The sequence below is a fragment of the Bufo bufo genome, chromosome 3, assembly GCF_905171765.1.
Source record: "Bufo bufo chromosome 3, aBufBuf1.1, whole genome shotgun sequence".
Classification (NCBI taxonomy): Eukaryota; Metazoa; Chordata; class Amphibia; order Anura; family Bufonidae; genus Bufo; species Bufo bufo.
Window position 1 is genome coordinate 373,353,236 of NC_053391.1, and position 14,151 is coordinate 373,367,386.

A 14,151-nucleotide genomic window follows, 5' to 3' on the forward strand; every position below is an offset into this window, starting at 1 on the left:
TTGTCTATTATTAAGACAATGATTCATATTCTTAGTTGCTATTAGTTAAAGAGGACCTTTCTTGGGTCCAGACATTATGAAATAAGTAGGGGGTTGTGTAGGGCATAATTCATGGATGTAATATCGCTTTGTAGTGTGTCTGTCCGGCGCTACTTTGCCCGCCTGATATGCTAATGAATAGCATCGGTACGGGGAGGAGGAGACTGCCCTGATTCTTAATGGGCGTCTCCTTATTCCTGGCTGTAGCGCTGTCCAATTACAGTGGAGAGCATCACAGCCGGACAGACACACTACTAAGTGATATACATCCATGAATTATGCCCTACACAACCCCCTACTTATTTATTAATGTCTGGACCCATGAAAGGTCCTCTTTAATCTGCCCCATTGTGTTTTCTGACACCTCCATCCCAAAAAATGCACCAAAAGTGCACTGTTAGTAGGGTATTTTAGGCTACTTTCACATCTGCAGCAGGGTGATTCGGCCGGCAGAGAAGGCCAGAATTTGGCAGCGTCCAGCTAATCCTTGCCATTTTTGTCGGATTGCAGCCAAATTATTGTTAATGGGGCCGGCGGGCATTCCGGTTGCATCCGGCAGTGCCGGATCTGGAGAACTGTCAAGCTAAAGCATTGGTTCTTCAGATATGAAAGTAGCCTTATATTTCTATATTGGTTTTATTCGAACATCTGGCCACAGTTTTTTTTTAATACTAAATGCTGTATGTGAAGCCACCCTTGTAGTGCAGTTTTTTCATTCCTGTTTTTGGAAAAGTGAGAATAGATTCAATACTTTTTCTTTCTTTGGAATCTGCTGATTAAAAAAATAAGTAAAAATATAAACACCTGCACTACAGGTATATTGTATGAAACAAATCTTAAAGTGGTAATAGGATATTATTAAGGGGTAACTAAACCTTTGATGAAAAACGAAGATGTAGAAGCGCTGCTGAGAACATTCTGCCCCCTTTGGCCTTCACTGGCTCTGTTTGGCTTTTCGTGCAAATGGAATATAGATCCCATACGCTTTCTATGGATCCATACTCCACATGTTCGAGAAGCTGAGCAGATCCGATGAAAGATGAAGGGGCACAATGCTTCTGCCCCTTCACATTTTTGGTTTAGTTGCCGTTTAATTATGGAAGCAGTAGCATATAAAGCAAGCATATGCAGCATTTTCATGCATATTTAGAGAGAAAATGCATAGTATACGCATAATATTCTGATAGACTCATTGACTTCTTATGAAATCAGATCCAGCATGTTTGTACAAGAGCTTAGAGGGAAGATTTTGAGCTGACTGGGCCCAGGGAGGGATGCGATTGTCTCAATCTGTGAATTGTCTAAGCAGTGGGGTGGAAAATATTGACTTTATATAAGGAGAAATAATATTAATGTATAGAAAGAGCAAAGATAAATAGGCCATATATTTCTATAATAATATTTATTTTAACATTGCATATGATAGATAGCTAGTTAGAAGCAGCACTCTCAGATTGTAGATTTAGATAGATAGATAGATAGATATATATATATATATATAACATTTTTACATGATATGGTTGATTTGTAATGTAAAATTTAGGCTCCTTAAGATGCCCATGGTACATACGTCTCCTGATTTACAATTAAAAGGATTTTGCATATGTTCTTTATTACGTACATTTTTGCGAATCCCTTCATTTAATATATTGTGCACTTTTAGATTAAATACTTTTGAACAATAAATTAATCCCTGCAAAATGTTATACCACTTGTATATGCTACCACCTTAGAGAGCCTAAGCTTACGTTTGGCCCTGGTTTATCTTTTTTCAGTTTTCGACTATTTCCATTCACCTTCCTTTGCTATCAAGGTCTTTTCCTATATACCAACTTCTTAAAGTATAAATGCTGGAAAATGATGTAATTCCACGTGAGAAATGGATGGCACGCCAGTGATTTTACACAAAATTTTTTACTTTATTTCAATCCAAGACACCATAGTGGGATGCCATAACACAAACATTGGTACATAATGGTTGTCTGAAATAAACCTGTATGTATCATCTGTATTGTGAGCACCACTTCGGCTCATATACATGTACAACTGATATACTCAGATCAGCAGGTACAGATTTTCTATATTTGCTTTATACCTTTTATGAATATGCAGCAGTTACAGATTCTTCATATTTTCTATATTTGCTATATGCCTTTTCCGAATATTTGCAGTTGGGGTTGGATATACATAAACTCTGCAGATACGGAGTCTTCATATTTTCTATTTTTGTTATATGCCTTTTCCGAATATTTGCATTTGGGGTTGAAAATAGATAAAGCCTATTCATTTTATTAGCTATGCGGTATATAGATAGTATGTATAATACAATAATATACACAGCAATTCTCTGACTATAGGTGGTAAGTACATTATACTGAATATGTATCTAGAGGGGGATAGCTAAGATTTCCAATCGTAAACTATATTTAATGGTGTCATTTAAGAGGACCTTTCTTTATTGTGCTCAGCCTAATTATACGATGCTTGATAAATGAAATACATGTGTATTACATTTTTAGAGTTTTCTATGTTCTTGTACATATGATATATTTGGTTTGCTCTTTTTGCTGCAGTAGCCTAGTTATAAGGGATATATTACATATGCATTTTCTGGATAATGCCTGACCTGTGGCTTCTAAATATCCAAATTTGAGATTTATATTTAAGTGCCCTGACCAGTACTAAAAGTAATACAGCAACACTGACTTAATTTATGTAAAATGCATTTTAACTGATTCAAACACTACATTAATACTGATAAGACAAAACCAGTTCACGTATGTACAAACTTTACATTGAAATCAATATTTAGAAGTTGCATTAAAGATTCTTTACATATTTTTGAGAACTGAAACTCATTTCGGATTGTATGCAGAAAGAAGAAAAAGGCGTTTTATTCATTTTCTTGTCTCTGTAGTTAACCAGAGACATCATTGACATCAAATACTCAATATACTGAGTACAAAGCAACCAATGTATATAGCTTAATATCATAGCATAAATGATCATCCTCATTAAACGTTTGTACTGAGGTAATATATTGACCAGTACATTTGTATAAAATAATCTTTATTGTGATTTACTGTGTATACAATATAGCATAATTTACTCTACCATTGTCAGGGACCACACTAATTTCTCCTTTACCTTTACCACCTATGACTCTAAATAAACTACTGGCTTTTTATCTTAAAGTGACAGTTACCTTTCTTACTGTCCAATCATGAAATTACTGATAATTCATGGAATATTTGCTCTCAAAATGACAGTATCATCTTTATTGTACTAAATTCTTAGAAGCAACGCCTCTCAGAAGGCAATTCAGAATTCAATGATTCACTATGAGGAGCGTATGTAAAGATGTTTTAGTAGGAAATGTATTTACTCCTTCTGGTTTACTGGATTGCTAATTCAAGAGAGTTTTGTTTCCCCAAGTGTGAAGACTTCTTCACACTTGGGGTTTCCTGCAAAAGCCAAGGGCTCAGGCTATATAAAATGGTTCTAACCTCAGCCTAAACGTGTGAAATGACACTTTCACTTTACAACCCACTTAAGTTTTAGGTTTTTTTTCTACCTGTAGTGAAGTATCAGAATCGGGGACATAATAGAGCTCTATAAAAGTATAAAAAAAAAAATACATAATGTGACGATTGTTATTAATATCTGTGAGTGAGTAGCTATTATACAGTTTGTGTCTAAACGTTAGTTGTACACATCCCTGGCAAATCTTGGGGATAATACGTTTAATTTTACTCCTCCTCTTCATGTCGGTTTTATGTATTTGTGTTGCTGTATTCATCAGCATCTTAACTTTTCCGAAAATGAGTATTTATGTTGCTTGTAAATAATATGATGCAAATGTAGAATACTAAATGCAGTTTCCTGCAATTTTTATATGTAAAATAATTTAGAAAAAAAAAGGCATGTGTAGAATAAAATCGGCACCTTCCATAGCAGCAAGATCTGAAATAACTCTCCTAAGCTATACATATAATATAGGCAAAAGCTGTTTATAATGCACATTGCATACAAGTCAAAGTGAAATTGTAACAGAATTGACAGTAATTACAATTATTTTATACATAAAGCTAAAATCACAAAATTTAGAGGCATAAGAAACATTTACCTCCTAAGCCATGCGTCTGCTGGTATAGCGCTCACAGTCTTTAACAGGCTCATTAGTCAACATCAGTATCTTGCTCATACTGTTCTAAGAGGGTCATTTCAGGGATTTGATGATGAGTTCCATCCCTAGACCATGATTCAGACTTCTGCTGCAGGCTTTGTATTACCTCTTCCAGTTAATAGGGATGGCAGCCCATTGCAGTCGGCCTGACTTTGCCATGACATAATTATTAACCTGCTAATTTAGTTACAATGCTTATTTCATCCATGAAAAAACTATGGATAATTATTGTTTATTTTTTTTATTCACTATATTTTTATCAATTACGAGAGATCTACATGGAAAAAAATCTTTTCAGAATCCATCCAAGCAATATTTTTTTTATTTTTTTGTCCAAATATCTGTGCCCAAATCTCTTTGCTCCTCTTATGAAATAGATGAATAGATTTATGTTAATACATTTTCTATATTGCTACAATGAATTGTCCTTTTTTTTAACCACCTGGAAAAGCCCTTGGCTTTTGCATGAACTGTTGTATAATAGTATTACTATATGCAGTATGTTACACTGGTTAACGCATTACTAGCTATTGAAATGAATAAATATATATAGTGTGTCTGTATGTGTAACGATATAGATTATATATATATATATATATATATATATATATATATATATATATATAATCTTTGAATTAAACAGGGCCAAAATCCTAGACTGAGACAATAAATCCAAAAACCAGTAATAAAAAATAAAAAAAGGATTTCAATGAGATTGTTAGGAATCTGTCCGTACCTGTTAGTCTGTTTATCTCCTGTAGCTATCTATCTATCTATTATCTATCTATCTATCATCACTCTACAGTATCTGTCTATATCTGTATCGCTATAGATACAGTATCTGTCTATCCATTTTTCTCTATCTTTCTACAATCTGTCTATCCCTCTACAGTATCTGTCTATCTTTCTCTATCTCTATAGATACAGTATCTATCTAGCTATCTATCTATCTCATCTATCTATATAATTTGTCTATATTATCTATCTATATCCTCTATATAATCTATGTATATAATCTATCTCTCTATCTACAGTATCTGTCTACAGTATGTCTATCTACAGTATCGATCAATCTATCTAATTTCTAGCTGTCTAATATGTCTATCTGTTTATCCATCCTCTATCCATCTGTCATCTATGCATCTGTTGTCTGTCTGAATAACGGAAGTGACACACAGATCTCTTAGTGACATATTTTGTGTACATAGCAGTTGGAAGCTACTGTAGTTCCCCCATCTGTTTCTCCATTTTATTTTACTTTAGTTTAGGGTAGATACACTAACTACTTGCAGAAGTAGTTTATCTGCAAATAACTATTTCATAGCTACTTTTTTCTTCTTGAACACCTGAATGTAATTGCATCCATATATTGGACGCCTCTATCATAATGCATAGACCATCCAGTACTTATGGCCCATTTTTATACCGGTGAATAATGATTTTATGGATGAAGTAACACAGAATCTGAAATCCGCCATACAATAGCCCTGGAAATGATTTTAGTCCGGCTATGCTTACTAATGTCGGTGTGTAAGGATATACTATAATAGTGCAGATTCTTTACTTCCTTTGTTTCTCTCTTTCATTTTTTGTACTCGCTGACTTCTGACCAGCAGGGAGGTCCTTTCATAGCTAGCTAATCCACTCTTTTGCAATACCATGACGCATACGCTATACATAACCCTTGTGGTGCCAGGAGAGGCATGGCACAGTGCTTAGCACTGTACACAGCTCAGTCAGGGCTGTAAAGGGTTAGGATACCGTCTGTTTTTTTTTTCCCTTCCTTCTTCTTAAGAAAGCTACGCCTTTCTGAGCACAAAGGGGCATGACTGGAGAAGGGTGGGCAGTTTCTGTTTCAAGTGAGGATGACACAAGCACCACTCATTTCCTTATTAATCGGTTCAAACCAGTTCTTACAGGAACCGCTGGTGATAAATGTGGGAGTTCTCAGAAGTCATTCATTTCATTTTCTGCACTGCACCAGTGCACATAACACAGCAAAGTGTCTCCCTGTCTAGGAGGGACACACATTACTCATGGTGCACTGATGCCCTCCCTATACCAGGGCACCATTCTCCTCTTCTTCTCGGTAGGTAAGTAGGAACCATTCTAACTACTTGTCTATTTTTCTCTTTTTCTTCCCATACATCATTCTTTTCACTGCACCCGTAATGGACATGGATGTAGGGCTGTTCCAAGTATCGGACCTTCCATACAAAAACCCTTCCAAGAATATCTGGAGGCTCAACGGAAGAAGCTTCACCACAAAACAGAGGCAGGAGCCCCGCAGGTAAGAATAATCCCTTGTTTTTTGAATTTATACTCATTTTGAAAGGTTTCAGCCATGATCATACACTGATCATACACAAGTATTGCTGTTTTTTTACTGGTTAATAGTACATTTATATTTGATGTATGGTTATCACTTTTATTATCCATTTTAATATATTGTATTCTAATGTTGTGTAGGTCATAGACATAAAACTTGTATTACGTTATAAATAAGAAATATATGAACTTTATAGTTTTAAAGTACTTTAAAAGACTGACTGGCAATTTTAGAATGATATGATGCTTCCAGGAGATGACATCCAGAAGGTCATGTGTATCATTTCATGTGGCAGAGATGAAGATCTTTACATACGAAACATGTTGAATTAGATTTAGGACTATAGTAATAGAATAGATGATACACCAGGCTCCTGGTCACTCCCAAAATTCTAGGTTCGTAACGGCATTGTCTACATACTGCTAGATGATAGATTAGATAGATAGGTACATAGATTAGATAGATAGATCAAGCTGTTTAATGGGTGTTTATGCCAAATTTCTATAAAGTGGATTTGGTTTGGGAATGTGACATTTTTAGTCATTTCTGTGAATGAAACACTGCCCTCTGCTGGCCAGATAAAGCATACTTACTGCAAGTCTGACAGGAAATAAATCGTCTACATTGGGAAATGATATGGGTTGACACACAGAGCCTACTTAATTGGTACGTGGAGCAAGTAGCCTGACTTTGTGCCTGATGACTGCCTCGTGACCATGTTCTGTAATGACTTTACCATGCCACCTTGTGCTTTTGTCCTGCAGAGTGAAAACTGGTTATCGTGGGCGTTTGAGAAGCTGGTAATCGTTATGGTGATTTATTTTGTTCTTTCCATCATCAACTCCATGGCACAGAGCTACGCCAAGCGTGTCCAACAGAAAAAGTTATCTGTTGAGAAGACAAAATAAGGGGATGCACTCTGGGATTAACTGGGAGGGTGATAAAAGACATAATGCTACTAAACAGAACCTCAGTTGACCTGATTTAACCGTTAAATACAAATCGGCGAATTAAACTTTGGACATTTTTAAAACAAAATCTTTTTTTTTTCAAAATCGTATTAAATTATTTTTTTTTTTCTAATTTTTCTTTTTCACGATATAAAATGTTAACAGTTTATGTGGATAAGAGATGTCTGTGTGGCAAAGTAAGGTAAAGTTTACTCTATTTCCACCTTCTTCTTCTGGTGAATGACTACTTTTTCTTTTTTCCTCCTAGTTCACATCCTCCTGTGGCTCTTCAGCTACTGGGACTCTACCAACACTTGCATGGTTTACCAACCTGTGGCTGGCATGCAGGATTGTGGTTCAGCAGTAACTGAACAGCCACACTGACTATCTTTGCTTGATCTCCTATAATGGAAGCACACCGGGGGTTTTGCAGAGCATTACCTTATGGGCTATACTAGTTGGTGTGGAGTCTTGGCAGATACCCGTGTCCTGGACTGGATGACCAATATGCACTGTTATTTTTGTCTCTGATACTTATTTAGTGTTGGGAAAGATTAGTGCATTGCTGTGCATTGTGCTACCAGACTTAAGGGACTCCTTTACGGTTAAGATTTTCTTGTCTACCTTCTGTAAGTAGGCATTGCCTACGATGCAATGTCTACCCTAAACTGTGTGGAGAGGTTTCTGGATAAGGTACTGACTCCATGATCATCACACCAGCATTAAGTATTTCTTTGGGACAGAGTACAGTAATAGTTAATGTTTGCATGTCTGCAGCTCCATTGGACTCTCTCACTACAGAAATCTTGACTTTAGATATATAAAAAGATATATGGAATGATGGGAGTGCTGACTAGCAATACAACATACTCAAAGAAATATTTTGTCTGGTGGGGTTTGTAGTCTATACAGTTTGCCCTTACAGTCCGAGACAAACTGCTTATTGAAACCAATGCACACTGTTAATAACCGTCCAGTTCTTTACAACTGACAACATTCATTTTTGTTTTTTATTCTGTGTATATATAATGGAAAGTTGAAACTGAACTTTATAAAGCCACCTTTGATCATTCCAGAACTTTTTTGTGTTGGTTCTTTACCTGCCCTAAGTGTAACCTTCATTCTCTCCTTGCCTTTCTTTGTGATGTATGCTTAGTTTTATATTTCTGTTGCATTTATTCTTTTGTCCACTCCACCCCTGTAGCTGTTGGACCAGAGTTTATTGCGTGCATGATAATCCTCCCTGTAGGAAAAAAAAAAAAAAAGCTTTTGTCAGTGATTTCCCAATCATTCTGGCTTTGAAGAAGCAGGAACAAGGAAGTGTGTATTCGGCTCTGGCGCTGTCTTCAGTACTGACCTAATATTACAGCTGCCTTCCTAGAAAACTGCTTCATGGTTCCACTTGTTTTCCTGCCAAGCCTGAGTCACTGGAAGCCACATTAACTCCTGACGACGGGTTTTATTCATTTTTTGAGTCGGTCAGAACAGCGTTGATTGAAACACATACATCACTTGGCATTGGGATACCGCTGTGCTCCCACATGTATGTAATGTGGATTTGGATTTGTTATAAGGCTTTGCTCATTAGGTATCCAGTGCAGGAGGCAACTTTCCTGAAGTTCTGGCGTTAGGAACCTTCACATACTAGTATTTCCAGCTTAGACAGGACAGTCTTGCTTGCAGCACTATGTTACACAATATACATCTAACCTTATGGATGCACTTTATTTCTAGGCCCTCATCTTGCAGCCTTACTTATGATATTGATTCAACTCGCTGTTTTAGGACCTGTTGCCTTTATACCTGTCTGCAGATGCCTGGGGCTGGAACATATTCTCAAGTCTGTATTGGGATCTTTGTGTTCTCAGCACAAACATTCCAGTTGAATGAGTCAACACGTTATGACGCACATGAGCCCATTTTGCAATCACATTTCAGTGTAAAAAGAGCGGAGGCTTTATCAGGAAGAAATAAGACACAAGTACATAGTGAAGTACAATAGTAAAAGATAGGATTTATGAGTCATTGTAGCCGCTTCTTGTTTTTTTCTTTAATATTGATATTGAGTCTTACTGTAGTTCTGATGTGCTGTGCTTTTTCCTTGCATTACTTTGTCATTCTCCCTCTCCGCACCCTGTAAGAACATTGTGGCCTGCATAATATTTTACTGCCCAAGCATTACAGATTACTGCACTCCCATTATATACGGTAAGTTGGTGTTAAGATCTACAAGAGCTAATGAACCATCCTTTGTCTGACCAGTTCTCACTTCTTTTGTCTAAATTCCCTGGATCCAAAGCTGTATTTCCAGTAGTTCTATGTACATATTAGTAGCAGCCGCAAAAAACTACTATGCATATGTTCTAGTGTGTAATTATCCAGCAAGTCATACTCATTGTCTTATCAACCATTGTGTCTCCCCGCCTGTTGTATCTGCACCGCACCGCCATCAATCGTCGTGACATCTCCATACCTGTACCATCCTGTCGGATAGCTTATCAGACTGATGTTGACTGTTGGATCTCATGGCAACAACAGTCGGTAGGCTGTCTGACATTTTGGTGTCTTTCACGTGACCAGCATTGTCGTGATGGTGATTGTATCTTACTACACAGTTTTGTCATACTTGAATAAACATGATACCTGATATGAAGATCCATGTACTAAGTATAGACTTAAAAGATGTAGGTTGACAGTGCTTAGTATACACAATGAACATTGTGTTAGAGCATTTTTTTTAATTCAAAATCAAACTTATAGAAGCGGCTCTGTGTTCGAATCTTGTCTTCCTTCTACCATTATTAGAAGTGAGCATTGTACATTTCTACGGCCATCTGATTATACAGATTATCTGTCAGTCTAGCACAATAAAGTCCTGTAGATTCTGAATTAAAGGAATTTTACAACATCTGCTTTAAAAAAGTCGAATGTGAGTTAAGATAATGCTCACATCCAGACTTAGGAGAAAGGGGTTGTGCAGCTGGTTCATACTGATGACCTAATATCTGATCGTTGGAGGGGGGGGGGGGGCATCTCACCACACCCCTGGTACATATTGATGACAGGTCATTAATATATACCGGCTGCACAACCCCTTTAATAGGTAAAAACTTTTAGAACTTATTCATATAACCGTGACCAAATAACGCCCACAAAAAAAACCTGATAGTTTTGGTGTGCATTGCATTTTTTCCCTCACTTCTGTCAATAGAAAGGGCTATTCTCATCCACAAACGCAGACCAGAATTGGACATGCATTGAATTTTTTTAGGTCTGGTGCACAGATCCGTTATAGACAGACAGCCCTTGTATGGGTCTGTGTGCTGTCCCTTTTAATGTGGTTGTGTCAATAAGCTTTAATGATATTAATGGTATAAACAAGGATATAAATCCGATCCTGAGTCATTTGTCTTGTCACCTTCTAAATCTAGAACTCTACTATTCCTGCACCTGCTATCCAGCATTCACAAAAAACACACATAAAAGGAACATACTTTATTTTTTTCTTGAGTTCCTGTTTTTAAACTTTTTAGAAGGTTGATATTGATATGTTTATGTGAGCAGTGATAATTGTCCCTTTCCAACCACCTTAAAGGAGTTTTCTTATTTTATGTAAATGAAGGTTAATGAGTGTATTAGTGAAAAGTTATATTTCTAACATGCTTTGTGTTTTCATCCCGTGCTATTTTCAAGACATTTGTTAGCCGTCTGTGAATGAAAACCATCCTGCTCTGAGCCGTGACAGGGATTAAGTTGTATCCAGTCTAGGAAATGCTCTGGGAGCTACATACATTAGCAGCGCCTGCACATATATCTCAGTTTAGACTGTTTAGCTCACAGAGCATTGCCTAGACTGCATATAATTTTATCTAGTTTTCAGCTGAGATCAGTAAGTAAGTTGCACCAAGCATTTTCACCACACACAACACAAACACTTTTTAATAAAGTTTGCCCATTTTACACAATCATTATCTGTATCAGTTCCTGATATTTACTGTAAGGGCCAGGTAACACTAAGGGGGTTATTTATTAAACTGAAATACGCCTAAATTAGACGTATTTCAGGAAAAGATGGCGCCGCAATCTGCGACTTTTCCCGCTCACGCAGGTCTAAAAAAGTGGGCGTGGTGGGGAAGGGGATGGGTCGGCAGGCCCTTCTTAGTTACCATTTTCTATGCCTGTTTTAGGCGTAGAAAATGGTCTAAATGAACAGCTCGGAAGCTGTCTTACATTTAGAACTGGCGCTGGATGCGCCAAGGTTATGGAGAGGCCTGCCCTTTTCATTACTTCGGCAGATCCTCCGCCAGCTTAGGGCTTTAGACCGGCGTCTAAAAAGCAGGTCTTAGTAAATGTGCCCCTAAGCGTTTTGGTGCCGATTTTGGGGCGTCTCTGCCTCATAATCGGCTTCAAAAAATGCCTCAAAACAGCCTCCCATTCATTTCAATAGAAAGCAGCACTTGCTTTTTTTTTTTTTTTTTCCCCTTGTGGAAAAAAGAATCGGCATGCCCTATGAATCTCCCATTGCAATGAATGAGAACCGTCCAAAAATCTCCATACTTGTCAGTGCAGTTTTTGGGGTGGATCTGCACCAAGATCCACAAGCTGAAATGTAGTTTTAAAGTAAACACCCATTGGGGTAAAAAAAGCTTCAAAACCACACAACGGCAATTCTGTTCTGAATTTTGTGGGCAAAATTTTAAAATCGGTCCTGTGAACATACCATTAAGGCTACTTTCACACTTGCGTTCGGAGCGGATCCGTCTGGTGTCTGCACAGATGGATCCGCTTCTATAATGCAAACGATGGTATCCGTTCAGAACAGATCCGTCTGCATTATATTTCAGAAAAAAATCTAGTGTGAAAGTTGGGCAGACGGATCCGTCCAGACTTTGCATTAGAAGTCAATGGGGGACGGATCCGTTTGAAATTGCACCATATTGTGTCAACTTCAAACGAATCCGTCCCCATTGACTTACATTGTAAGTCTGGACGGATCCGTTTGGCTCCACACAGCCAGGTGGACACCCGAACGTTGCAAGCTGCGTTCGGGTGTCCGCCTGCTGAGCGGAACGGAGGCCAAGCGGAACCAGACTGAGGCATTCTGAGCGGATCCGCATTCACTCAGAATGCATTGGGGCTGTACGGATGCGTTCGGGGCCGCTTGTGAGAGCCTTCAAACGGAACTCACAAGCGGAACCCCGAACGCAAGTGTGAAAGTAGCCACACCCTTTGACTACTTCTATAATAATGGCTGTTTAAGTCTACAGTTCTAGGAGAGAAATTGTCATGAGGGTAAGTTTTTGCTGGAGTCTGTGTTGGTGTACTTTGCGCCAAATTTATCAAATGAGGCACATACTTTGATAGATTTGGCACATCTTTAAACCTTACATTTTTGTCTACAAATGCAACTCCAGTTTTTCTGTGCCACAGCACTACTAGAGTGATTTAGCAGATTTCTTTGCAAATTTTTGAGAAATCTTCAATGATAAATCTGGAGTTCATATAAGTAATACGCTAACCACAGCCACTTTCTCACCCAAAAATAGTTCCACTTTTTTGCACAAAAAGGCACTTGTGATAAAACATGCGACTTTTTATTTTTTACAGCTAGTTCCACCAAATAAAAAATAAATATATATATATATATATATTACTCTCTGTTCAGTCATGAGGAGCTGTATTCTCCTCTATTAGGGAAGATTACTGTATTTTGCACTTTATAAGATGCACTGGATGATAAAACGCACCTAGGTTTTAGAGGAGGAAGGAGGAAAATCAGAAAAAATATATTTTTCATCAAACCTCACAACAGACCACAATCTTGGTCAGAGATCAGATCACAGATCAGACCCACATCCTCCTCCACTCTTTAAAGTCCGGTGATCTCTCCTGCACTCACCGTTCCCTGGTCTTCTCTGGGCCAACGCTGCACTGAGACCTGACTGCCTAAAGCATCAGGTCATAGTTCACGCGCCATATCCTGATACTGTACGCAGTCAGGACCCAGTGCAGCTCAGCAACCAGAGGAAGACCAGGGAGCAGTGAGTACAGGCAGTGCAACAGTCACTGCTCCCGCACTTCCTGCATACTAGTGAGTGCTTTTATAATAGAAACGTCCACTAGTACTTGCACTATAAGAAACACTGACGTTTTTTCCCCAGCCTTTTTTTTTTCGCCTTTGGGTGTCGTGGCTGTAAGGATTATGATTATAGAATAATATGCAATCTGACTAGTGCTAAATACTTCCATCAGTCAGAGGTTCATCTTCACACACTGATTGCCACAATAATTATTAATTTCCGCAAAATAGATCACTTAGCCACCAATATTTCTGTCGTTTGAATACTTTTTCTAGTGATAGGCTGTGTTCAAATGGTGAAATACATAGCAGAAAAATCTGTAGCAAAACTTAAGATCAACTATATATTGTTTTTAGTTCCAATTTTAATTGATTGGGCCTACATACCAGTTGTTCATCAGTGGTTTGAAAATTTGATCTGTGTAAATGCAGCTTAAGTGAGTACAAAATGGAGCTGGACACGGCTGTGTGCATGATGCCTTACACTGGAAGGTACAGCTATGAGTTTTACTTCATTTCAAAGTATTGGCTGGTGGTTGCTTATTCGTTACATATGCACATAACAGGG

At 37.8% G+C, this 14,151-nt stretch overlaps 1 protein-coding gene across 1 annotated transcript in view; it reads left to right on the plus strand.

Moving 5' to 3' along the window:
• The window catches only part of VMP1 (vacuole membrane protein 1), a 178,446-nt gene extending 169,869 nt beyond the window's left edge, over positions 1-8,577 (plus strand). The window contains 2 exon segments of the mRNA XM_040424665.1: positions 6,413-6,515; positions 7,319-8,577. Of these exon segments, the coding sequence (XP_040280599.1) occupies positions 6,413-6,515; positions 7,319-7,462 (247 nt within the window). The 3' untranslated portion in view covers positions 7,463-8,577.
• The last annotated feature ends 5,574 nt before the right edge of the window (positions 8,578-14,151 follow it).